The sequence below is a fragment of the Xenopus laevis genome, chromosome 5S, assembly GCF_017654675.1.
Source record: "Xenopus laevis strain J_2021 chromosome 5S, Xenopus_laevis_v10.1, whole genome shotgun sequence".
In the NCBI taxonomy this organism is placed as follows: Eukaryota; Metazoa; Chordata; class Amphibia; order Anura; family Pipidae; genus Xenopus; species Xenopus laevis.
Window position 1 is genome coordinate 22,967,509 of NC_054380.1, and position 27,466 is coordinate 22,994,974.

At 42.2% G+C, this 27,466-nt stretch overlaps 1 protein-coding gene across 3 annotated transcripts; it reads left to right on the forward strand.

The window, feature by feature from the left end:
* The first annotated feature begins 121 nt into the window (after positions 1 to 121).
* Positions 122 to 26,913, forward strand: foxn2.S (forkhead box N2 S homeolog). 3 transcript variants are annotated; one of them, XM_041564039.1, is made up of 7 exons: positions 122 to 1,060; positions 12,617 to 12,926; positions 19,251 to 19,789; positions 21,204 to 21,328; positions 21,643 to 21,707; positions 23,159 to 23,227; positions 24,678 to 26,271. In XM_041564039.1, exons 3-7 carry the CDS (start codon positions 19,265 to 19,267, stop codon positions 25,184 to 25,186), a joined length of 1,293 nt encoding a protein of 430 aa, XP_041419973.1. In that variant the 5' UTR covers positions 122 to 1,060; positions 12,617 to 12,926; positions 19,251 to 19,264; the 3' UTR covers positions 25,187 to 26,271.
* The last annotated feature ends 553 nt before the right edge of the window (positions 26,914 to 27,466 follow it).

The following is a 27,466-nucleotide window of genomic DNA, read 5'->3' on the forward strand; positions in this document are numbered from 1 at the left end:
ATGGTCAAAGTAGCCAAAAAAACAATTCGAAATTCTAAGTATTTTATTATTCTATTCCTTCACTTGAGCTAAGTAAATGGGCCCCTATGACTGATTCTCAGTATGAAATGGAAGTTGAGCAACATTTTGGCCAGTCCGGTCTCCTCAGAGATGACACGTGAGGCCTTGCGGGAAGCAAAGCCCTGACTAGAGTACAGCAGAGTAGTTTGCTGTGAGGGAAGAGAAAGTGCTTTCAGACAGGGATTCCATTTATTAATCATTCGTGTAAAATGACGTATTTGTGAGGCCATGGAATTTTCTACACGTAGGAGACTTGAAACACCCGCACAACAACACTCATGAGCGAAATCTCGTCAGAACTCAGCGTAGGAAAACCTTCCAACCCGCTGTCACTTGACAAAATCTGGCGCCAACAGCGCCACGTGACCAGCTCTCCTTTCTCCGGCGAGAGGGCCTCGTTGACAGATCGATCAGCGGCGGCGCGCTCACGCTGTCGTCTCCATGGAAACCCATCCACATGCGCCTTTCCCGCTTCACATGGGCTTCTCCTTTCACCCCCTTCAACATTTGCTATTATTACCACTGCGAGCGTCGCGGACCCCTCCCTCCCGGCGGCGAACGAGTTAACAGTCACATGGTTAGAAATGGCTCCTGCAGCAAATTATATCCTCTGCGTCATAGCTACAGCTCCGCCCCCAGTCTCGCTCCTCTTCCGCACAAAGGGAAGCCACACAAACCGGGATTCTCATTGTGGAGTTTTTTGTTTTTTTGTTGGACTATACGCTGTAAAGCTGTATTTGCTTTGAGGAAAAAAAGGGAATCGCGTTGGGGCGGGGCTATTGTCTGAGTGGGCGTGGAGGTGCGCGCGTGTCTCAAGCAGAGAGCTGGAGGCGGTTCCATTTGGCGCCGCGTTCCCATGGCAACTTGGCGGAGGGGGCGGAACTGGTGGCGTTGCTCGTACGCGGATGGAGGGAGCTGCAACAGCTGCTGATCTCTGACATCTTCTTGCCCGTTGTTACAGCCGCCGCTGCCATATTGTACCGGGACGCGGTTCATGCCGGTGAGTAGGCCTCGTGTTTCTCTGGGGGAGGGGCACGCGTTTCGAGGTGCATGCTGGGAGTGGTAGTATTGTCCTGTCTGTTCCCTGTGCGCAACGTGCTCTCTCTCTCTATTCCCCAGTAACTGAGCGCTGCTCGGACACGGCAGCTTTGTCCTTCCCTTAACCCTCGGGCTGCCGGCTCGCACTTACATAGCGCCCGAAGGGCTGCGGCTCCAGAAACAAATACTCTCGTTTGTCGAGGGAGGGGTTTCCCTTCTAGGAACTTTTTGTGTCCCCCAATACCTTCCCTACTTGCATATTGAGAAGTGGGGAGCTGCCATGTAGTTTGCCTCCCACACACCGTCTCATTAGAACTGTGCAGTCAGTAAGTATGGCTTCTCCCCGTCTCTCTCGCACATGGGAATGGGAGCTGCCATGTTGGTTCTCTGCAGGGGCCCCAGGGGGATTATAGACTTGGGCTTTGCAGTGAAGCCAGTCAGTAAGATGCCATAGACACTAAGTATTGAGCTGCTGGGGGACAGTTTGGGTTTCTGTGTAATGGAAATGCCAGGGCCTGTTTAGACTCTCAGACCTGGCAGCAGCAGTCACTGATAAGACATTCAGATGTTCTGGGCGCTCTCTCACTTCCTGCTTAGTTGGAATGCTCTGGGTCACGAGGGGTGGGGACAGGTAGATTTTTGCTCAGGGATTTCCCTATCACTGCACCTTGTACAGCAGCCATGGTTGGAAACGTTGAACCGTCATTTTAGGCACTTCACACCCTTTAGTGTGGTCTTCTTCCAAAAATGCATTGACCCGAGTACTTTGCTTATTAGGGCCACACTGCCATACTCTCCCAGTGCCCCAGCACCCTCTACTCCTGAAATCCTTCCCCCATTCCTATACTGTGCATGCTCAAGCCTGGAGGGTGCTGTTTGGCAGCGAATAAGAAAAGTCCCCCTGGACGGTGCTATTTTGGAAGGATAGCGTCGGCCTGGGGGTCTGAGTAAGTGACTAGAATCACTGGGATTCCATTCCATTACCCCCCAGTGATCCTGCCTTTGCTTGTCCTTTAATAATATTAGCAGCAGAGACACGAGGACAGTGGCAGTTTGTCTGCTGCTGCTTGGAAAGCCATGATCAGGGGCAATGAAATTGGGCTATTAGCCTACAAGCTGGCACATGGGCCAGAGATATAGAAGTGACTTTTTATCTCAAGGTCACATGGACCCAAACATGTTTCCTCAATCAGAGCCCATGTCCTGATAACTGAGCAGTTCATGCACACCAGCAGTTCCATGATTTTAAGTTGTGGACAAGAAACGAATAGTGACCAGGTTCCCTTTAAGCCACATGGGGCCAGTGATGGGCCTGGGTCCTTTGGAAACATTTGTAATTTACCCCCACCAAAATATCAGCCTAACATATTCATTTCAGCTCTCTGGTTGAGCCCTTTCAACTGTGCTGTTAACATAAGCAGACTTAGAGGAGGACTGATGTTAACATCAGGAGTCAGAACCAGCAGTGCAGAGTATATAAGCGGCTGAGAGGGCAGTTAGTTACATTACTTTACTATCACTGAAAGTGTTTAGTGAATGTATAATGGAAATCTACTTAGAATTATGTTTTCTTTTGTTATGTAAAACAGGATTTGGGTGGAGTTCCCCTTTAAAGACTTCCTCTTTCAGTACGTAAAGTTTATGTCCCCGGATGGGTTTCATCTGTCTGGTGCTTAGGGAAAAGTAGAGACTGCCCTGCTGTTCATTGGTCAGTTCTGTTTATGTGAAGGCCCAGAATGCACTGTTTTTGCTAATGTTCTGCAGCAGGTTTAATCAATTTTGTTCACCTAGCCATTAACTTTATGTATGGTTTTCTTCTTTAATTCTTAGCTTGGGAATTGTAGCTGCTGCCTGGTTGCTAGGGCTTCATTGTCATAGAAACGAGGCAGAATGGCTGTAAATAGGAAGAATAGACTTTTCTTTCCATTGCTGTATTGTGCCTATTGCTATGGACTAAACATATATTTTAATAAATGTTGGGTGGGGGGGAGGGGCTTAGAGCTTAACCATTAAGTCGCTGTGCCCTTTTGTTCTTGCAGTTCCCGTGCATTGCAAGCAAGCCAACCAAGACGTACAGGCAAATCAGGCAATAGATGTTGGCATGCTGTATTGGTATTTTTTTAATTCCAGTGTTTCCTATGGCAGTAGGGATCAGATGGCAATTCATGTCACAGTCCAAACTGCATTATGCGCCCACTCATTGCCTTCAGCAAACTGATCTCTCCTGCTCCATCACGGCTGGAAATATTGCATTTTATATAGTGAACTAACTGTACCTGCCCGGAGGTTCAGCAGCCCTATGGCTATAATATCCAGGCCTTAAATTTGCCCAAAGGATCTCGCCATCTTGTGCCTTCTGTGTGTCAGTGGCACTTCACATGCTCAATGTGATGTACGCAACCGTTGAGACGCTAAACTTGAGGTGGCCATACACGGGCAGATTAAAGCCGACGGTATTGGCCCTTTACACCGATTTGGCATATTATCTGCCTGTGTGTGGGGTGGTCCAACGGCAAAAATTGGGCTTATATTCATAGGCATTTTTGATTTTTCCTGTGATCAAGGACCACGCCGTCTAGTTGATTAGATCCTACATCCCATTCGCACCCCATTTCCGTCATAATCCGATCATTTGGCTTGACTGATTGTTCTGTAACTGATTGTTCGGATTAACCCAATATCATCATCCTGCCGTTGCTGGGCATATCGGGGAAAGATCTGCTAGTTTGTAAAGGTTGTCGCAGATGATCAAACAGAAAACAAGGTTTGGCTGCCACTGAAGCCGATGCTACAGGGCTCCTGCAGACTGCATTGGTTTCTGAGCTGCCATGTCATGTGAATTTGAATAATAACTAGTTACACATTATGACTATTGTATATACTCTGTATATTGTGAGTGACTCCCTAGGCTCAGGCTTAGAATGTTATTGGAAGACGCATTAATAAGCACACATGAAGTAAGTGGCCTCAGCTGGGGTGGTGCATGGGGTTGTGCTCCCAACCCAATCTCTCAGCTTTGCCTCTATGCTATCTGAGCCATCAGCTTGAATAAAGCTACAAGGGGCCATACACAGTGTGAAAGCCTTTCCATGTGTTTGAGGTGACCGTTGGAAATTAATGCCATTTCTATTTCTGCTGCTGGTGGCGCTGTTATATTATATATATCATGATTTTTGGGAGTGCATCACGGTGCAATGACTGCAGGTTCTCTGGCAGCACCGGACACTTCCAGCTCCACTCCGACCATCTGCTCTGTGCCACACTAATGTCTCGGGAAGTGCAATTTCTCCTGCTTTTTTTCTTTTCTTGAACTGAAGGTCAAAAATGAGAATTGAATATGTCCTTGGAGCATAGGCTTCTATGTTACCCGGGAATGGGACATGTGACAGGGAGAAAGCTGAGCCAGCAGTGATGTGCCTCCTGCCCGGCTATTGTCTTTCCTTTTATTGCCTGTGTCAACATTCCCAAGTCTCCACCAACTTGTGTGTCTTCTCTGTTTGCTTTTATATTTCCTTTCATCCAATCCCACAATCTGCGCTACTGCACATGTTGGACTACTGATTCTCTGTTAATGGTGGCCTTAATAGAGGCCTTGCCAAATGACCAGATCTTTTCCCGTTATGTCCACCTAAGGTGTCAGATATTGAGCTTTAAAGGGCTTGTTCACCATTGAGTTAACTGTTAGTAAGATGTAAAGAGTGAAATTCTGAGCATAAGTGAAATTAGTCTTAATTTTTTATTATCCCCTTGGTATTTGAGTTATTTAGCTTTTTATTCAGCACCTCTCCAGTTTGCAATAAAGCCATCTGGTTGCTAGGGGCCAAATTACTAGGGCATGCACAGATTTCACTATTTTGAGATTTGACTAATTCTTAATGAAAGATTAGGACAAATGCCGAATATGAACCCTAATTTGCCATCAACAAGGGCTCATGAGAAGCATGCATGATTTTAAAGGGGACCTGTCACCCTAAGAAATAATTTCAAATTCTTTTCTATCATGTTAGTTGAGCAAAATAAACTTTACTTACACTGTATTTATTATTTAAATTTTGTTTCCTTCTGTCTTGGAATTATACAATCACAGCAAGCAGGCAGCTGCCATTTTGTGGACACGGTTATTAAGGGAAATTGTGTATCGCCCCAAAATCTTGTGTATGAACCAGAATGGGGGACCTAATGTCCATGTGTAGTGCCCTACACAATTATAGAGCCTGAGGAGGGAAGGGGGAATGTGGGGAGAGCAGTGACATGTAGGAAGTGCTGAATGGAAAGTGAAAGTAATTGACTGCCCCTCCTCTATGCCACGGGCATAGAGGCGGGGCAGGTAATATTTGATTGACAGTTTAGATATTTAAACACCTTTATAACAGGTACGGATGTTTTAATGAAAAAAAATTTTGGGGTTCCATATTTAATTTGGAAAGGACTTTCATTATGCAGTTTTTTATGTGTAGGTGACAGGTCCACTTTAAGGGTTTGGTAAGGCAATTGAATTTAACTGAATCCTGCTGAAAAAGGCAGAATCCTGGATTTGGTGCATACCTACAAATTACCCTAGCAACCATGCACCGATCTGAATAAGAGACTGGAATATGAATAGGAGAGACCTGAATAGAAAGATGAGTAATAAAAAGTGCCAATAACAATACATTTGATTTTTAGATTGAGTCAGCGACCCCTATTTGAAAGCTGGAAAGGGTCAGAAGAAAAAGTATATATAAAAAAATATAAATTATAAAATAATGATCAACTGAGAAGTTGCTTCTGTAACTTTCTAAAAGCTAACTTAAAAATTACTGCCTACTGCCATTCTAAACTAGAAGAAACAAGAAAATGTTCGTTCTGTTAACTGACTGTGATATATGTCTATAGTCTTATATGTAATGTTAGGGATTCTCCCCTAGTCTTATAACATCTAGGTAAGGTTCATATAGGTTGTATATTTGTAAATCCTCAAAATTCCCAAATTGCCCAAGTTTTCAAATGTTGCTATCCTATATTCAAACTCCCTATTATAATTAGTTTGTTGAAGCACTTCTATAATAGTTGGAGAGATAGAAGATTTCCAATTCTTAGCGATTGACAACTTGGCTGAAGTGAGTACATAGTTCACTAATTTTTGGGACTGTTTGGTTAAGTTTGGAATAGGTTGTCCTAGCAAAAAAGTTTTAATATCCTTTTGAACTGGAGCTGGATGAGTTTGTTTATTCGCTCATATTTATTTTTTAATCAGAAGCAATAAACTGTGCTCTTAAAACAACACGGCATGCATGGGAGACATTTACTGTATATCAGTAGAGAAATTAGGTCTATATGTGTTTAACAATCTGCAGAGTATCCTCACTCTGATGTCAAAAAACTTTGTCCACTTTGGGGTGCACAGTTACACCTTACATTTACACAAATCTTCATACCGGCACAACCTTAAAATATTTGCGTTTTTATTTCTAGTGCATCGTGTAAAATTCCCAACGTTTTGGTGCTGTCTCTAGGATGAGAGAAAGTCCTAACCCAGGCGTGCCCAAACTTTATGCAACGAGGGCCAGATTTGGTGAGGTGAAAATGTGTGGGGGCCGACCATTCAGCCTGACATTTTTTGAACCATTAACATTAAATTACAGGAATCGAGTAGCCGTAGTAGTAATATTTGGGCACATTAGTGAAATGATCTGCCACTTGGTCTATACTGCTGCCTGTGTGCTGAAGGTGTTACTAATAGACACGTACTGGAACGTAGTGACGCCATACTTCTTTAGTTTACTGCACTGGCACGTCAGTACGTCTATTGACACCTTCAGCCCTAAAGAAGTATGCGAAAACAGCACGTCACTACCTGCCAGTACGTGTCTATTACTAACACCTTCAGCACACAGGCAGCAGTATAGACCAAGTGGCAGATCATTTCACTGATGTGCCTTAATATTACCGCTATGGGATTCCTGTTCGCACTGGGCTGGGGGGCCTCATTATTATTAATTTCATGACGGACGGAGTCTGAGGGCCAGTGTAAATTTGAAAACGGGCCGCACTTTGGACATGCCTGTCTTAACCGAAATGTGTGTGTTTGTGTGTGTGTATAAAATTCCCAATCCGGTGCACTCCCAACCCAATGGCATCAGCCTGGGTGCTGGTCAAAAAACATGTAATAGGTTCAAAAAGCCACACTTCTAGGTCTTATTTAGTGAAAAAAATCAAATAAAGTTTTATTCAATAATATATATATTTAATATATATATAATTTGCGATCGATTACTCTCTTCTCTCCCCTGCTGAATATTTCATGTTTTCCACATTTTCCAGGTTTACATTGCTATAAGTCAAGTAGGGTGGGAGAATAGGAAACGATCCTTCTGGGCTTGTAAAAATATTCCTTTGTCAAGCCATTTGGTGTGGCGGCTGAATTCGGTAGCTATTCAGATTCAGATGAGAGGATTTGCATAAGTGTTGCCGGCACTCGAGGAGGATAAAGAAGCTCTGCCTCTGATTCAATTCACAATTCCTGTCTAGTGTTGGATACTTTGTAGCAGGGGCACAAGCCACACAGTCGATACAGTTACATTGTAACATCTTTTCCTACTTGACTATTTATTTTCTGATTGTGTCTATATGAGACCTGCTGCCCCTTCTGACCCCACGCATTGCTGTATAATTAAAATGTTTTCAATTTGCATGTTCGTTTGATCGCTTAATCGGGGGCTTATTGTATATTAATGCTGGTGTTGTGTTTGATGCCATGGAACCTGCTTTCCTATAGCCTCAGATCCCCATGCATTCCACTGATTTATATTTGTAAGCCTGTAATCTCTTCTCTGTATTGAACTACAACTCCCACTAGGCAGGATAGTGTCCTGCTACCAGAGGGTGTGGAGGATCTCACCTCATCCCTATAATATAATGTTATTCTGAGCAGCTTTATGTCTCATGTCAGAGATTTCCGTACGAGTAAACTTCGGGTGACTTCAGAAATCGAAGCGTAGCAAGTGCATTGGCGCAGGCGTTTTTTCATTTAAGCAGGCGGAAGACACGGGGAAGCAGATTAGTCGCCCCACAGAACAGGCGATTAGTTGCTGGGCGACTAAATCTCCCAGAATCTCCAGGTGTGCCCTTACCCTAAGTGTTTATTTATGAAGTGGTGCAAGTGCAGTAATCCCACGCAAACCAAATTTTTTTTTTTTAAATTCCAATGACAATGCAGTTTCCCCATAATTCCAGCATAATTGAACATGGTCTCACAAGTAGCAGTGCTTATAGTGGATGTCCGTAATTCCCCTTCAGTTCCCTTGGCACAAGCCAGTCAGTAGTAATCTACTAGGGTAACTATGGAATTGGTGCCAGGCCCATGCATTGTGAACCCTACAGACAATACTGTTGTATTAAAGGGATGGTTCACCTTTAAGTTAACTTTTAGTATGTTCTAAAATGACTAATTATAAGCTACTTTTCAATTGGCCTTTATTTTTTTAAAGTAGTTTTTAAATGTTTTGCTTTATTCTGACTCTTTCCAGCTTTCAAAGTGGCCCCATCTGAAAACAAATGCTCTGGAAGGCTACAAATGTATTGCTATTGCTACTTTTTATTACTCATCTGTATATTCAGGCCTCTCCTATTCATATTACAGTTTCTTATTCAAATCAGGGCATTGTTGCTAGGTTAATTAGACCCTAACAACTAGATTGCTAAAATTTCCAATTGGAGAGCTGCTAAATACTGTAACAAAAACCTTAAATATTAATAAATGAAAAAAATGGAGACTGGCTTAACAGCCTTTTTTTTCCCCCCTCAAGCACAATAATAATCACAAGACTAACCCCATTATAAAACCCAAACTTCTATGGCTGACTCCCCAACATGCGGTGGGAGCCTGATTTCTGGCAAATTGTGATGTGCATATGGGCTCCTATCCAAGGTAATGCAGCAGTCAGCTCTCTCTTAAAGTGGCAATACACTATAAGATCTGCTTGTTTGGTCATAGATGCAAAGATCCGATCGTGCGAATCAACATACAATCGGACTTTCCCATCTCCCGACCCTCCACTAACCATTCAGATCAAAATCTTACCATTCTGATCAAATAAGAACAGATCAGCCGATGTTCTGCCCCTGACAGCAATCGTACGATAGTTATGTCCGACAAAGCTGGTGACAGTCTCCCTCTGAAAATCGTACGATCGGCAATACATGCAGAGATATTATCGGCAGCCGACAGAAATTTTCTAACCTGTCCGATCGACCAAACGACCGATCTCCGGCGGACGAAAAATGTCGGTACTCTCCACACACGGTCCGAAAATCATACGAATCCACGATTCGTACAATCGGATCATTGCGTCTATGGCCAGCTTTAGTGGCAGGTCAGAAGATTGCAACATCCTATCGTTTGTCAGATATAAGCGTAAAATCTGCTTGTCTATGGTGTGCTTTAGTCTGTCCCGTGCTACATAAGCAGAAATCGTTCATTCAGTGCCTCCCTAATTAATGAGGGGAAGATCAAACGTCATTTCCCTGAAGTTTCCTGGTATTCTGTTCCATTACTGAATCTTTTATAGCTTTTCCCTCTGCTCCACCTATAGACCCAAAGGATTATATTAAAATTATGTTGTCATATAAAGAAGTCTATGGGCAGGGTAAAGGCCATAAGTGTCTCAATGAGATCTGCATTTGGCCCTTATTATATTAGCCCGCTGGGCAACTGGAGGCCCTGTGTGCCCTGACAGTTGGAAACTGCCACAGAGTGCAGTAACTTAAACTCTCTCCTTTCCCTTCTGAACATAATGAGTAAACCATGTGGCAGCCGCCAGTCATCTGGAAATACGCAAAAAGCTTTGATCCGTGCACACGGTTAGCCACACGTTTGTATTGTCACAGTCTGTTTCATGGAAAATATACCAGGAAATCTAAAAAAAAAAATTCTGCTTCAAGCTGAAGTGATTTGGGTGCAGTCCCCATAGATATGTGCATTGAAGATGAGAGATTTAGTGATTAAAGTGCATGCTCTTGGGCACAGCACAGTTTCTTTTCCATTGATCTGAGCCCACAGGTCAACTCTTTCCAGGTGCTGAGAATTTTTACTAATGTTCATTTGCACTGGTGCAGTAACCATAGCAATGGGCTGGGCTGCCCTGTTATGTCTGTATTCCTGTTACAATTGTACCACATTTTTAGGGTTTGTCAAGAGTTTCTTTTATATCGGTAATCCTTTTCTTCTCTATTTCCTTTGGCATTGAATAAATGCCACTAATGGGAACGTCAAAGGGCTTTGTCCAGGATCAATACCCAGGGACATTTAGGGAATAGAAGAGAAGAGCATATGAGAGTATATTTAATACTGCAGCCCTGGGGTGAAACCGTAACAGTTGTAATTGGGGGGGGGGGGGCCTGCAGATTTCGGATCTCCTGGACAGTTTGTTATAACTGTTATAAGTGCTGTGTCCCTTTGGCTTGGGATGTCCATCCAAGTGAAGGGTGTGGCAGGATGTATCCAGTGCGTTGTTATGGGAAGTGGTGAGGGGCATTATAGCCATAGCCCTAAGCCTAGTGGATCTTAACCTTATCCCAAGGGAGCTCAATTAATTCTGGAAATGAACTTTGTGACCCAGGAATGGATCAAGAATGAAGTATGTGACTCCTTTCTATTTCTTCTGGCAGCTGTAAGAAGAAGCGGCTTAAACACTCTCCCCAATAACCCATTTTTGGGTCTCAACCCCAATGCTGATGATCTGTGCCTTTACCCTGCAACTTTTCACTAGTGAGTGCAGCTCCAAATAAGGGGGCACACTTCTACATTAGCTTACTATAACTGACTGTCCAGGGGCCAGAAACATATACTCTCACTATTTGCATTTCAACTGGCACAATGCAGTGCTGGGTCACATTGGCGGTCAAAAGCACCTATAGTCTAAAGGTGGCCATACACGGGCCGATAAAAGCTACCGACAGGCCAAGTCGGCAGCTTATTGTCCCGTGTATGGGGCCTCCCGAAAGTCGGCCAGATCTCGATCGGATGGGACAAAAAATCCCGTCGGATCCCGCATCTGTTCGTTGAAGTGGTCCCGCGATCCGACCTGGCGTTCCCACCTCAAGGTGGGCATATCGGAGAGAAATCCACTCGTTTGGTGACATCACCAAACGAGCTGATCTCTCTGTGTATGGCCACCTTAAGGGTAAGGGCACACCTGGAGATTCGGGGAGATTTAGTCGCCCGGCTACTTATGGCCTCTTCTTTGGGTCGACTAATCTCCCCGAACTGCTTCCCTATGTCTTTCGTCTGCTTCAATAAAAAAACGCACCAATGCACTTGCGTCGCTTCGATTTCCGAAGTCGCCCCCAGCAGTTCAGGTGCTTTTATCTAGGCGAGTCTTTGTAAACAAACAGAATGACGTGTCTCCCTCGAGTATCTGTTTTTTTAAGTAGAAGAAATTGCATGCGGCTTGTAGCCTTAATGGAAGTATGTCAAGTCCTTATTGGAGAATGCTGAGCACTTGAATCTAATCATCTCCGCAATGTCTGACTCGGCTAATTCCAGCAATATTGTGTCAGGGATTTGCACACAACCCAGCACCTCTTGCTTCCCCCATGCCCGCACTTAGTGGTGATCTTGCGTAGGCTCCTGACTGTGCAGTGTCACCCCCTCCATATTGGGACATTCCACCCACTGAAATGCGCTATTCATGGATATCTTTACCTATCCAGATAAATGGATCTAGTCTTGATCTCTCTAAAGATTTTATCAACCCACCACCAACATGGTTATTTGCTGATTTTAAGGTTTTTAAATGGACACATTGGGGATAATCATGCTATTTGGAATGACTGGCACAAATCCTGCATGTAGAGAGACAAGATCTCAAATTTTAGATTAGCCTGATTATTTCAGAAATGAGAAAATTTTGTATGTTTAGTTACTAGGCTGCTGTTTGTGAATTTGAGAGTTTAAACTGCTGATCAGGACCCCCTGTTAGTAAAATATTGTGAAACTATAGCGTTCGGTCTATGGCACTTCTAGAAAAAAGTAGTTGCTTCTTGTAGCCGGCTAGAACCAGGGTCATTGTTTCTTTGTGGGCATAATAGGCTACTTGCAATGTAGCAAACAATCTAGTCCAGTATTTGTGGCTAGCTGCAGATACCTGTTATTCGTTTTCCTGTGGGAGAGGAAGGCATTCAGTCATGTTAACTCCAGAAAAAAAATGTTTTTAAAAGCTTAATTAAATTGAAACACCTTGAAGTCTATGAGGCTGGTCACACTCGTATAGAATTGCAGCTTACTTCACATTTGGCTTGATAACTGTTGCAAATAAAATGGGAACCTTGCTTGAAATTTGTGGAAGTGGGTTTCATATATTTAACTGGATCAGTTGGTTACTCTGTGGGATGAATCTAGTTCTAAAGTAGAACTATTTGCACATCAATAACCTCTCTCTTTATGCTTATATGCCCAATTTCGACCCTTTCTTTCTTCCTCGCTGGATGCCGAGTGCATGTTCTCCTTTGTTTTCCCTCAATCTCCTTTTGTCTGCAGGCGGCAGCTTTTCTGTGGTGCAGCCCCAAGTCCTAAGTGCAACGGCCTGATCACGCAAGAGCATTAATGCTTCAGTTGTCTTGGATACAGACATCAGCACTGCATTGTAATCAAATCCAGCCTTGTGCCGTGTGTTTTGGGATTCAAATCTGAGCACCAATCCCGGCAGCTGCTCACTGGAGATGGACAATGGCTCCGCCAAAGACAAAGGAAGAGACAGTTCTGCGTGCGACAAAGGGAGATGAATTATCTGTTTCCTCTTCACTAACTGCCAGTGCATCTGTCTTTCAGAGTAAAACTGCCATTTGCGGTCAGTGTATGTTTGTAGTAAGGTTTATTTCTTTGGACTCGGATATTTGTTCATCATCATGTGTCCACCTTTAGGCTGATGGCCTATTTATTATTTATTTCCCTTGGCCTCCAAAGCCTCCCCGTAGACTTGAATGAGAAATGCCCAAAAACCTGGAAAACCGAGAGAACACTATAAATGATTGTATTTATATAGTGTTAAGGTATTCTGCCCCATCTAAGCTTGCAATCCAATTTTCCCTCGACAGCTGCCTAAGTGCATATGTACATACTAGTGGGTTTTGGGAAACCTGGAAATTCCAGCCAATAATCTCATTAGACCATTTCTGGCTCCCCGTGATCATTCCGAAAGGGCATATATATCCGTTTAGCAATCAATAGGTTACCCACAGCACCCACTCTGCTTTTATTTTCTAAAACAAATGGCAAGGGTCTGTTTTAAAGGGGAACTATCGGGAAAAGGAAAATGAAATATGAGTTTCATCATACTGAAATAAGAAACTTTTTAAATACAATCAATTAAATATTCTGCATTGTTTCTGAAATAATCAAGTTTATGTTCACTATTCCTCTCTCCGCATCTGTTTCTCTTCATTCTGTCTTCATGCAGGAGTTGGGTGTCCGATGTCATTAACTGTCATTGACAGTTTGATCCAATATATCTTATAGGAAGGCTCCCTTTCCTGGCAGATGTATTAGAGCTCACTCAAATAACTGATTACAGTACAAACAAAATCTAACAAAATAACTGCCTTCTGCTTAAATTCTGCATGTAGAGAGACATGGGGGGGAATTCACAAAAGTGTCGGTAAAAAAAGTAACCCAGAAGTGGCGGTCGACAAATTTGTAAAATGTCGTATGAACGGCAAATTCACAAAGGCAGATGTTACCATCTCAGAATGTCTCGTAAGTCTGACAATTTTCTAAAATGTCGTATATCTTTTCATTGTACAAACGACATTTACCAAGACTTTTTAAACGACAATTTGTCTGACATTTTCATTTTGGAGAGCCTAAAGTGTCTGAAAAATTGTCGGTAAAAAAATTGAGTTTACGAGTAATTCATAAAAATGGCGGGAAAAGTGGCGCCGAAAAAACCACGCCCACTTTTAACGACACTAATTCAAAAGTGTCGCACATGTCGGAAAATTGGCGGAGAAATGCTCTGTGAATTTGTCGGCTGTTGCTACGACACTTTCTACGACATTTTAAAGACATTTTTTCGTTCCCGACACTTTTGTGAATTCCCCCCATGATGTCTGGTGATTTTAATAGCGTGAGCTCTAATACATCTTCTAGGCAAAAGGAGCCCCCCTATAATATATATTGGATCTGACACCCGACTGCTGCATGAAGAGAGAATGAAGAGAAACCAATGCTGAGGAATAGTGAATATAAACTTGATTATTTCAGAAACCGTACAGAATTTTTAATTGATTGAATTTAGAAAGTTTCTTTTTCCAGTATGATGAAGCTTATATTTCATTTTCACAATAGTTCCCCTTCCTTTAAAGTGGTGGGTCACCTTCAAACAACTAGTTGTTTTTAGATAGATCACCAGAAATAAGGACTTTTTCCAATGATTTTCTATATGTGACCGTTTTTCTAATATTGAAGTGTCAACAGTCTTTTTTCACCTTCTGTAGCAGCCCTGGGATGGGTGGTCGCCGACCCTGTAAACTGTTCTCAATGGATACATTTAGTTGATACATTTCTTATTTTTGTCCCTCCTGAGCAGAACCTCTGGGTTTTATTACAGGCAGCTGTTAGAACTGGTACAATAGCTGCTAATACTCCAGAGATGCTCCTGGGAAATGTATCCACTAAATGTTGCAAAATTGTAACAGCTCAGAGTCTGCACCTGAATTACTGATCTGCCAGATTCAAACACCAGAGACAGGAACATTCAACTTTAAACTTAGATTTTGGAAAAACAGTAAAAAATAAGTAATTGGAAAAAGTCGTTATTTCTGGCAAACAATCTAAAAACAACTGAATTGAAAAAAGTGTTTGCCCCTTTAAGGAGGCTGTGTAGCTGTTTCTCGCTACAGTATCAAACACTGGAAACTCCTTTTTTTTTTTTTTTTTTTTTTTTTTTTACTAAGGTGGAATGCGGTCGAATGGATTTGTGTCCAGGGGACTCGGCCTTCGCTGCTTTTCTTTTCTATCTAACGAGGACAGTCCGACTCATCTAATGTAAAGAATAGGAGATCCCCCCCCCCTCCAGTGCTTGGGGGGTAATCCCAAAGGATTAAATCATCATCTGCTTCTACTACTGCCCTAATGAGTGTCTCATCTGAAAGCTTGACCTTTACCCCTTTACCATAAGGAAGCTTGTGCTCTGCAGAGGAGCAAGACTATGGGAACAGAGGGGGCTGTAGCAATGGCATTAGGTTTCCTGGGTCCTCTCATTGGTAAAAGCAGACAGGCCTGAGAATATGCAACATAAGTGAATGTGTTGCCTTAAGGGATTAACCCTTTCCTCTGCCCTCCCTCTAAAGCATTGTTACAAAACAGGAAGTGCCGTGAGTGCAACAATTACAGTAAAAGTTTCCACCCGTTGACTAATCTCTCCTGAAAACATCTTGTTTGTTGTCCTTTCCTGAGTCAGATCCCGTCCGTATTTGCACATCTAACAACGAGTGTGTTACACTTCTGACATGTCTTCACTCCACTCTTTTATAATCGCTTGCTAAGCTCTCTGAGAATAACGTTTTGTTCTCGATCAAGGGATTTCTGTAAAATATCATGACTTTCTGCAATTTGACGCATGCCTGCAACTTTAGCAGCAGTGAATATATTCCTCTGTAGCAAAACATGTATGGGATCCATTATCCGGAAACCCGTTATCCTTAAAGATCGAAATTATGTATGGCAAGGCCATAGACTCCGGTTTAATCAGATGATTCTAATTTTTATAAATGATTTCCTTTTCTCTGTAATAATAAAACAGTAGCTTATACTTGATCCCAACTAAGATATTATTAATCCTTATTGGAAGCAAAACAAGCCTATAGGGGGTTATTTACTAAAATCCAAATTCATCTTGTATTTTATGTAAAAAATAAAAAAAAACGCCCATGCCAGATTTTAGCCTATTATTAATTATTATTAATAAAATATAATTATAATATATATATAATTTATAAATATAAGTATAATATTAATAAAATATAATCAGATCTCAGAAAAACTAGGTAAAATTGAGTGAAAAACATGAATTGTTCAAATTTTTGGGCTTTGTTCCGAATTGTTCAATTTTTTGGGGCTTTTTCCCGAATTGCTTGAATTTTTTTTTTCAAGTTTTTGCCCGAAAACAACGAAAAAGTTGGATTTTCTAAGGAAAACTCCCAAAGGTCCCAATAACTTCAATTTGAGATAAGTGCCTCTCCCATTGACTTAAGGTGCCCATACACTGAGAGATCCGCTCGTTTGGCAATGTCGCCAAACGAGCGGATCTCCCTCCGATATGCCCACCTTGAGGTGGGGAATATAGGGCCCAACGATCAGATCCTAACGATGCATAAACGGGCGGTCGGATTGCGGGACCGCATCAACGAATAGATGCGGCCGCGATCCGACGGGATTTTTTGTCCCATCTGATCGAGATCTGGCCGAAAGTCGGCCAGATCTCGATCGGTGAAGCCCGTCGGGGGGCCCCATACACGGGCCAATAAGCTGCCGACACGGTCTGTCTGCAGCTTTTATCGGCCCGTTTATGGCCACCTTCATACAGGGCCTGGACAGGTCTGAGATGGCAGATCTTCGGATTCAAGCTTTTTGTAGCATCGGGGGAGAATACATCTACAAAATAGATCTACTGAAAAAACTAAAATCTTTTTGAGTTTTTACCATTTACCATACCATTACCATAAATAACCCCTCAAGGTATTGAATTCCAAATTATTAAAAGATCCCTTATCCACAAAACCCCAGATCCCAAGCATTCTGGATAACAGCTCCCACTCAGGGCTGGACTGGGATTCAAAATAGGCCCTGGCATTCCTAATACACAGAGGCCCAAACAGCCACCACCAGCCCACTTAATAGTCACTTTCTATGGCATCCTACAGCAGCCCCTCTGGCATGTGCCAGAACCCACAGATTGCCAGTCTGGGCCTGGTCCCACTGAAGAAACGTAAACTTAATGCAATTGGACCAGAGTCATTGGTAATTTGCACCGGTGCAATGAGAACCTTTATGTTATTGCTGTCCTAGTGCACAGGAGTGTGTGGAATAAAGGATTATACAATGGGCCTATTGAGTGCAGCACACCAGTAGCTAGGTTATCATATTTCCCCTGTGGGACTGATGGCGTCTGTGCATCAATCTGTGCCAATCAAGCCCAGCAGCTCATACTCACACATTGAGGCTTTCAGTGGGTCATTTTGTCATCATGAAAACAATTCCCACATACTAAAAGCAATTGCACTAAGGTTAAATACCAATTCTGTAGATAAAGGGACCTCCACCAAAAACATTTATTTATTTTTTGCCTAATAAAAGAGAGTGTCAGTCTAAGCAACGTTACATTCACCTAGAAATTGACGTTTGTAAATGTAATTTTTATTTAAAGTTGAATTTGTTTCTCCCTTTTCGTTCTCCAGATTCAACTGTTGAAACAATCAGTTTGAAGAATTTTGTTTTCCAGGTCTGTTAATGAACTGGCTACATTGTTTCAGGAGTCAGGAGCATTGATACTATAAACAGGCAGACACGGCTTTGATTAGGAAATATACAGGGGTGTTTTGGGGGTCCTTGTTGTCCTGAGGTGGACATTCTCATGCCACCTTGCATCCCGCGTGTACAATTTTGAACTCTGAATCAGGTGTGTGTGGGGTTGGGTGAATAGCTAGTGCTTTTTTTGTGCCCCAGGTAATTTACAGGCTGCTGCCGCCTGGAAATAGAGTTCCAAATCACATCCCTGTTAATCCCCCTGCCCACTCTTCAGCAACATTCTTTTACTAAGCAAACTGTTGCTGACTGGAAGAAGTAACCATATAAAACTGAGCATGGCCTACTAAACTCCGTTTCATGTACAGGTTTACTATCCTGTGAGCTTAAATTCCAGCCATAAAGCAAGGCAGCACTGCTGTGTTTTAACTGGAAGGCCTTGGTTCCAGTCGCAACACTTCCCAAAAAATATACCGTTCAATATCTCTATTTTTATGCAAGGGCCTTTTGAGACCATTTGCAGTTGGACTTTTATATTGTATTTCTTTTATTTCTTTTTTTTTTTTTTTTACATTTAGTTTTTGTTCAGGAGCGGTCTGGTTGCTGGCATCTGCATTAACCTAGCAACCAGGCAGTGGTTTGAATGAGAGACTGGGATACAAATCAGATTAATCATAAAAAGTAACAATTGAATTGCAGCCTTGCATAGAATAAGTCTTATTTGTTGGCTGCCATTATTTATGACCCCCTTTTTTGTAGGAATGCACTGAATCCAGGGTTCGGGATTCGGCTTTTTCAGCAGGATCCGGATTCTGCTTTCTGCCTGGCCGAACCGAATCTGCAAATTAGGAGTGGGAAGGGAAATCTTGTGACTTTTTGTCACAAAATGAAGTAAAAAATGTTTTCCCACTCCTAATTTGTTGCATCCCTACTTATTTGTGACTCCCATTTGGAACTGGAAAACTCTAAAAATATGCTAAAAATGTATTTAAAGCTGAACTGCCTTTTACCTTAGAGCTAACTGTTAGAATATACCTCACTGCATCATACTGAGACAATTTACAATTGGTTTTCATTATTTGTGGTTTTTGAGTTATTTAGCTATTTATTCAGCAGCTCTCCAGTTTGCAATTTCAGCCATCTGGTTGCTAGGATCCAAATTCCCCCAACAACCATGCAATGGTTTAAATAAGAGACTGGAATATCAATAGGAGAGGCCTGAATAGAAAGACGAGAAATAAAAAGTATCAATAAAAATAAATGTGTAGCCTTACAATGCATTTGTTTTTAGATGGGGTCAGTGACCCCCATTTGAAAGCTGAAAAGAGTCAGAAGAAGGCAAATCATTCAAAAACTATAAAAAAGAAATAGTGAAGACCAATTGAATTAGCCATTCTATAACATACTAAAAGTTAACGTAACGTAAAGGATACTAAATAACCTGTCACAGAACAATTTTCATATGATGACAACCAATCAAATTGCTGCATTCATTGTTTTACTTGCAGCGGGCTTTAAAAAGCTAATCAAAAAAATCAAAAATGAGCCCCAAAGTCTTATTGATGTAAATTACTCTAATGCTTGAGAAACTTTGTTATTACACTCATCTTTTGCCTGTTTATGTTTTAACTGAAAATGTATTTTCTTGCAGAGTATTAGAATTATATGGGTCCAGTAACTGGAATGACTCCAGACAAGAATATAGAAAGCCCAACAGCGGAGAAAGTCCCGGGATTAAGTCAAACAGAGAACATGGGCAGCTTGCCGGAGGAGGTGGGCGCAGCCAGGCCCAAGGCCTCCATGGTGGATAATGGTGCTACGGATGAAGAGTTGACCAACTTGAACTGGCTGCACGAGAGCACAAACTTGCTGAATAACTTCAGTCTGGGGAGTGAGGGGGTCTCGGCGGGGAGCCCACTGTATGACATTGAAGGTGATCTTTCCCCATCGGGCTGCCAGACTCCAGAAAAACTGTCTGCCTCTTCCAAGCCTCCGTACTCATTCAGCCTCCTCATTTACATGGCCATCGAGCACTCCCCTAACAAATGCCTGCCCGTTAAAGACATATACAGCTGGATACTGGACAGATTCCCCTATTTCTCCACTGCGCCCACTGGATGGAAGAATTCCGTCAGGCACAACCTCTCTCTCAATAAATATTTTCAGAAGGTTGAGAGAAGTCACGGAAAGGTAGGTGCCTGAATCCGCTGGCAGTGTATTGAGCCCCATTGAAGTGCATATTATGGTCTGTTTACACAGTGAGAAATGCATGCCATTATATTGCACCCGTGTGCTGTCAGACTCAGAATAGCAAGGAACACTCAAAGAAAAGGCATTCCTTGTGTATTTGCCATTCAGATTTTCTGCTGCTCTGACTCATACGGCTCAATGATAATGGGCATCTCGTCTCTCATTGTCTGCAGTCGCTGTTTTGGGGTCATTCCATTAGGAAAAGGCATTCGGTCTGACCAAGGCAGCCTGCACACAAGTAGAACATTTGCTCCTGGCTTTTTTTCCACGCTGCATTCTGTTGCTACAATAGAGCTGGCATTGAGCTTCGGGGGATAAAGATGAGATGGATTCAGCGCCATCCATTCTTGAGCAAGCTGCGACTCCCACAGCATCTAAATAGTTACTGTAGACTTGCAAGTCTAGCCATGGTCTCCGATAGCAGTCGGGTTTGGGTTGCCATGGCAGCACTTCCTGCTGGAGCTTTTAGTAACGTGAGAGCAGCTTGTGTTCTATATCTCCACCGTAGGAGTGTGTCCACCCCCCCCCCCCGTGCCCTAAATCAAAGAGCTGCTGATCTGTACGTTCCAAATGATAATGTAACTCTTATTTAGTGATCATGCTCAATACAAGAAGGGCTGCTTGTACAGTCACAGCTTTCTGGTTTCTTAGTAGGTCTGTCTGTATTTATGTATTTCTGTGTTAAAAGCCCCCCTAAATAGCAGGTTTGTCTCTATAACCGGTCAGGCTTTCCTTAAATACCAGCACCCCTTATCTGTTTATAGAACACCCCTAAACAGTAGGTTTGTCACTATATACCTGTCCAACAACAACAGCTCCATTCAGTTCAAATTTAAAAAGAGTTGGGGAGCAACACCAGCAGAAAACAGTCTCTGGCGTTGTTAAATAAGGTCTATGATTGGCTATTTGTAGGACTGGCAGCTACAGGAGGCTCTTTGGCAGTTTTTATGCACCCAAACTTGCCTCCAAACCAGGAATTCAAAAATGAGCAACTGCTTTGAGGCTTGCAAAGGACTGACCTACATTGCCACGTTCAAGGCAACGCCTGCCTGATTATTTTATTAACCTGCCGGTAGTATTTGGAGGGGTGGGAGAAAACTAGAAGAAATATTTGGGAAAAACAAGCCAAGCCAAAGGTTTGCAGAATCATATATGGTCCAATAAAAGATGCTGCATGAGCTGCTGGTTGTAGTGGGTTTCTCCCCACGGCCTGCATTGGCCAAACATTGAGATCCCCCTGATATCATCAGTTGATGGTGGTCATATCGCTCATTTGGTGAACTTGCCGAATCATTTGCTGTATTCCCGTTTCTATAAATTCAGATTGCTAACTATATACTACAATTTATTACAGGTGAATGGAAAAGGTTCCCTGTGGTGTGTTGATCCAGAGTATAAACCAAGTCTTATTCAAGCGTTGAAGAAACAGCCATTTTCTTCAGCACTTGCCTTATACACCCCTCCCACTTCCCCGACAAGGTAGGTTTATTTCCGTTACTGCTTGGGTTAACATGTCACTATCACATTCATTTTACTAGTATAGGGGTTAGTGATGTCTGGCTCAATAGCAAAGTTAACCCCTGCTCCCAACCCACAAATTTGCCCTGAGCCCCAGTAGTGGGTGAGGTTGTGAGCAGCTCTGCTCATAATAATAATAATAATAATAATAATAATATTAATAATAATAATAGTCCTTTATTCATTTATTTGCATAAGGATAGAGTGACTGAATAAAGACTTTCACATGAGCTCTCCATTCCTTTATACAAAACTGATCTTGTGTTTTCTTTCAGTGTATCATCCCGCCCGTATGTTTTAACTTCTGCATCGAGACGGAAGCAGATCCATTATGTAAAAGGTATATTTACAAATAATTCAGTTTGTTGACATTGAAAAAAAAACCTTTATCTTATGATAGGTTACTGACTGCTAAAATGTCATGCATTCGGATCTTCAAGCCCATTATCAAATGACTCTGTTTATTATTTGGCCGCACGTAGATGGCCAGAGTTACTAAGAATTGCTTGATAATCATTGCCCCTTCTTTCTGCAGATCTGTTGATTATCCCATAGACACAGATGGGCATTATGAGCCAATTGGAGAAAAAAAAAGGGGGGGCTTGCCCTCCTGCTAGGAGTGGGGTGGAAGGTCCTATTACCTGTGCTCAGTCTGGACAGGGATAGCTGAAAGGTGCTGTTGATAGGTCCCCCCCAACAGTCGATGTTTGGACTTCTCTTGCCCACTGGAATATGTGCAGGACAATTCTCTTTGCCCACTGGACAATTCCCACCGCAGTCAATGGACTAGTGATGTGTAGGTCAAGAAAAACTCAACCTGTGCCCTCCCTCCCTTGTGCTCACCCGCATCTGGCTTCCCTCATCCGTTTATAGACCCGTGCCGACCCGCACCGGGGTGGGGCAGGCACGCATCTATAAAACTGGAAGTCGGAAGCTGGCAGTGTAAGGTGGTGGGCCTAGGTCGCCCGACCCCACAGGTATCAGGCTGGCCCACACGTCACTATTATTATTATTAACATTTATTTATATAGCGCCAGCATATTTTGCAACACTGTAAAGTAGGGATGCACCGAATCCAGGATTCGGTTCTGGATTCGATGAATCCTTCTGCCTGGCCGAACCGAATCCTAATTTGCATATGCAAGGTAGGGATATCTTGTGACTTTTTGTTCCAAAACAAGGAAGTAAAAAATGTTTACTCCTTTCCTCCCCTAATTTGCAATGGATTGTGGGGTTCGGCCGAATCCAAAGTAGTGGATTCGGTGCATCCCTACTGTAAAGTAAATGTGTTCTATACAACTAAATCACATTAATTACATGCATAGAACATATGGAGTTACATACATCACAACCAATACTGGTACAAAAGGTGAGGAAGGCCCTGTGCAAAGGAGTTTACAATCTAAAGGGAAGAGAATAAGACACAGGGTGTGGGCAGGATCAGAATTAAGTGAGTGAGAGATGTAGTACTATAAGGGACCCTTTTGGATGACTGCTTCTTATGGTCCTAATCAACAATATATGTTCTATTTCTGCATAATGTAAATGGCATTTAAAGTGGAACTGAAACCGTAATATAAGCTTCATCTCGTGTAAATAAGAAACTTATCTCCTCCATGCAGGAGTAGTCAGAATTGTCAGACACCGCTTGCTGAGAGGAGGATACTGAACATTAACTTGATTATTATAGAACTGAACGTTTAATTGAAAGTTTAATTTTTGTGACCGTTTTAAGGACTGTCCTGATCATCCACCTTAAATCTTGCTAAACAAAATCTTTCTTTCTTTTAGACTCTGACATTGATGCTGCTACAGCAATGATGTTATTGAACAGCTCTATCAAGGAAGAAGCTTTAGATCGTAAGTGTAGTTTGTCGTAATTGTGAACCATGAACAGGGTTATTTGCTTAACCATAATGCCCTGTCTGTAGGCACAAATGTTGTCTGTTGGTGCTACTGTGCATGTGGCTCCCCTACCTGAGGAGGGAGCAATTTTGAGGTCAATTACAGAGGTGTAACGTTGTTGTTGTAAAAAGTTATATCAATAACAAGTAGACCTTTTTACTTATAGCGCCATTTATATAGTGAACTATTCCTTGTGTGTTTCTTTTGATCATGGGAGACCATTTAGGTGTCAGCTCTGGGGTCAAGTTCTACACTATTTTATTATACAGATGCCAGGAGTTGGGATCGTTTGTAAAAACTAAAATCCGTTGACCAGGTAGAAACCAGTTATCCAGATAGCTCTGAATTATTGGAAGGATATCTCACATAGACTCAATTTAAAAAAACGTAATTCACATTTTAAAAATATCCTTTTTCTGTGTAATAATAAAACAGTAGCTCGTAATTGATCCCAACTAAGATATAATTAATCCTTATTGGAGGCAAAACCAGCCTATTGGGTTTATTTAATGTTTACATGATTTTCTAGTAGATTTGAGGTATGAAGATCCAAATTACAGAAAGAGCTCTTATCCAAAAAACCCCAGGTCCCACAGCATTCTGGTTAACGGGTCCCATACCTGTATATAATTTCCCCCTTTAAAAGAGCAATAAAAGGCTGAGTACGTTTTAAGGTACATGAGGGTTTCTATATTATACCTAAAGGGTTATATAAAATACAATATGTTTAGACGGGAAGTCTGGCCATTTCACGTAAAGATTCATAGATTTTGTCAGATTGGCTAATTTCAGTCACGAATCATTCCTTTCTGCCAAGCGTTAACTTGATTTGTGGCTGAAATTCGTTCTATAGATAAAGGGGTGGTTCACCATCAAGTTAACTTTTAGTGTGTTATAGAGTGGCTCATTTTAAGCAGCTTTTCAATTGGCCTTCATTGTTTATTTTTTATAGTTTTTAAATTATTTGCCTTCTTCTTCTGATTCTTTCCAGCTTTCAAATGGGGTCACTGACCCCATCTAAAAACAAATGCTCTGTAAGGCTACAAATGTATTTTTATTGCTACTTTCTATTTAGGCCTCTCCTATTCATATTCCAGTCTCTCATTCAAATCAATGCATGGCTGCTAGGAAAACGTAGACCCTAGCAACTGGATAGCGGAAAGTGCAAACTGGAGAGCTGCTGAATAAAAAGCCACAAATAATAAAAAAATTATAACCAATTGCAATAATTGTCGCAGAATATCACTCTACATCATACTAAAAGATCATGAAAAGGTGAACAACCCCTTTAATGTTCATTCTAATGATCTTTCTCTTTTGTTATCATGATGATGGATGTTTTTGGTAAATCTCATTTAAGTACTTGGCCTGTACTGAATTGACCCTGTGTTTTCCCTTTTTCCAGGCCAGAAACCTCAGCCTCTGAAGGTGGTGTTACCCAAGAAACGCAGCTATGCCAGTGCTTTCAAGCATTGCCCTCCTCTCAGCCTACAGGAAAATGATGGTGAAGTGATTAACATTGACCCCAAGGAGGATCACAACTACAGCGCCAGCGGCGGCGACTCTCAGCGATGTGAATCCCGCTCCAGCGTGTCTTCCTTGTCATCCGTTGAAGAAGTGTACGAGTTCATCCCGAAGAACAGCCGGACGGGAAGTGACGGCAGCGAGGGCTTTCACAGCGAGGACGATACGGATATTGACTATGAAGAGGACACGCTCGGGGATAATGGCTACGTACCCCAGCCCTCCGGCAATGATTTGCATGGCAGCAAGCTGCGCAAAGAAGCAAGCCAAGATATCGATGAGGAGCTGAAAGAAGCCGCTGGCTCCCTGCTCCATCTGGCCGGAATACGCACCTGTCTAGATTCCCTTTTAAAAACTGCAAAGGCACAATCTCACAAGCACAGAAAATAGTGCAATGGCCAGCATTTTTGTTTTCTTCTCCTATCCATCCCCTCCTTTTCCAGAAGCGTGGCAATACTCTACAACTGTTTATCCCCACTTAGGAGATCAGAGCCATAAAGGACTAAAGGCTTGTTACTTTCTGCTCGCTTGCTCTGCTTTTATTTTTCTATTCTAAGATCGCTGCCTTAGAATAATCCAGTTTTCAGTACAGCCCCAATGCATGACAGGATAATGCCCCAACTTAAGCTACTAAGGATCTTCAAACGTGATAAGGGAAGACCCAACGTTTGCTGACATCTGCTTCCCTCTATTATTATTGGATACTGCCGTGATGCAACATGGACTGTTGTGTTTGTGTGTATATCGGGGTGCCACTGTCCAGTGGAATGAGAAAATAGCAGTATTACCCATACATTTGCCAACTGTTTCTTGACAAATTAAGTGAGAAAAATTGCAAACTGCACCTGAAAATTTCATGAAACGTCGCCCTTCATGTGTAGAATTGAAAGGATGGTCGTTCAGACTGCCATGTAATGTCTCCAGTTGATTCCACTTAGAATAATGGACATTCAGGGTTTCCTATTGCCAGAGTTCCCCTGCTACAGAATAAGGGGAAATATTGGTCAGATGTTGCCTTCCATTGGGGTCGAGGCTTGTCTTTCCTTTGACCCCTATTTCTAATCCTCAATCAGCCAGAGATTCGGATTCTGTGATTTCATTTTGGGTTACGTTCGCTCATGTGATTATGTTGAATGTCTTGCGTTTTTGCCTCAACGTGAGGCATGTTTTCCTGCGCTGCCTCCGGTTTGGTGTCATTGCCGTGAATTCCGGTAATGTATCACAAGAACAAATGTGTGTCTGTGTCATATTCATCTTGATATTGTTTGTGGATTTTTTAAAGCACCGTTATTTTCCTTATCACTGCCAGAGATTTACATTTGCCTGGAAATAATCCCCCCATGTTTTTAGACAATATTGTTAGACAAATCTACACATCAGATCCACTGCGACCACAACAGCGCTTTCCTGTACCTGCTGTGAATGTGTAGCTGCACGAGAACCAGTTTCCTTATGTCGTATAGTGTGTATGATTTGTAAAGCACTTTTCAGTTTAGTGATATGTAGTTTGACCCAAGTAAGAGGAACACATTGTACCTGTATCTAAAAGGGGAAATCCCTTCACTTGGGGCATTTTTGCAACAGGAATTTAATACAAAATATAGGTGGCCATACGATCTTTCCCTGATATGCCCACCAACGGCAGGGTGATATCCGGGTAAATCCGAACGTTGGGCCCTAGGGCCAAATGATCGGATTATACTAAGGAAATGGGCGCCGACTGATCGTAGGACCGCTTCAACTATCTGCAGCAGTCCTTGATCGCAGGAAAAGATCAAACCTGCCCAATCAATATCTGGTCAATTATTGCCCAGATATCGATCGTGGAGACCCGTTGGATTCCCCCGTGCATGGGCAGATAAGCTGCCGAATCAGTCTAAAGGACCAATATTGGCAGCTTTAATTTGCCCAAGTATGGGCACCTTTAATCAACTGTAGCCAACCTTTAAAGGAAAACTATACCCCATGTAGGTCTCTATAAACGGATATTGCATAAAACAGCTAATATGTGAAACCCTGCTTCATGTAAATAAACCATTTTCATAATTATATATATTTTTTTAGTAGTATGTGCCATTGGGTAATCATAAATAGAAAATTGAAAATTTAAAAAAAAATAAAAATAAATAAGGGCCGCCCCCTGGGATCGTATGATTCACACACAAACATACCAAACAAACTATACTTGTTAGGTCACATGAGCCAATTAACAGACAGAGATCTGTCTTTTGCTTCCACATTTCTTCCTGTTACAGTTAGAGTTGTAGTATTTCTGGTCAGGTGATCTCTGAGGCAGCACACAGACCATCACAAAATGGGGGTTCAAGGCAAGAGATGTAAAAGGACAATATTTACTTAAGTATATATACCAGTTTGGTAAGATTCTTTAATATGTCGCTTAATATAATATAAACGATCTGTTGCTCAAGTGTTCATTTTGGGGGTATAGTTTTCCTTTAATCACCCATTTCAAGGCAAAGTCATTCAGTAACCAGAACTGCAACAAATAATGTGTCAATGGTGGTTCATTTCTCCACTTCAAGCACTTAAGAAATAAATACAAGACTGAGGCTTCTGGGTCCTACACCAAAACTAACCAGATCGCTCTCCTATAGGTCTCTGACGTTCTTCTGCCATACATATAAATGAAAAGCATCTGCCACCGCTCAA

What these genes read in the sequence shown, in the direction of transcription:
- foxn2.S (XM_041564039.1), top strand. Translation starts at nt 19,265, where the DNA reads ATGGGTCCAGTAACTGGAATGACTCCAGACAAGAATATAGAAAGCCCA. An exon ending in CCTCCCACTTCCCCGACAAG is followed by an intron (nt 21,329 to 21,642) that starts GTAGGTTTATTT and finishes GTTTTCTTTCAG; the next exon opens with TGTATCATCCCGCCCGTATG. An exon ending in GCAGATCCATTATGTAAAAG is followed by an intron (nt 21,708 to 23,158) that starts GTATATTTACAA and finishes TCTTTCTTTTAG; the next exon opens with ACTCTGACATTGATGCTGCT.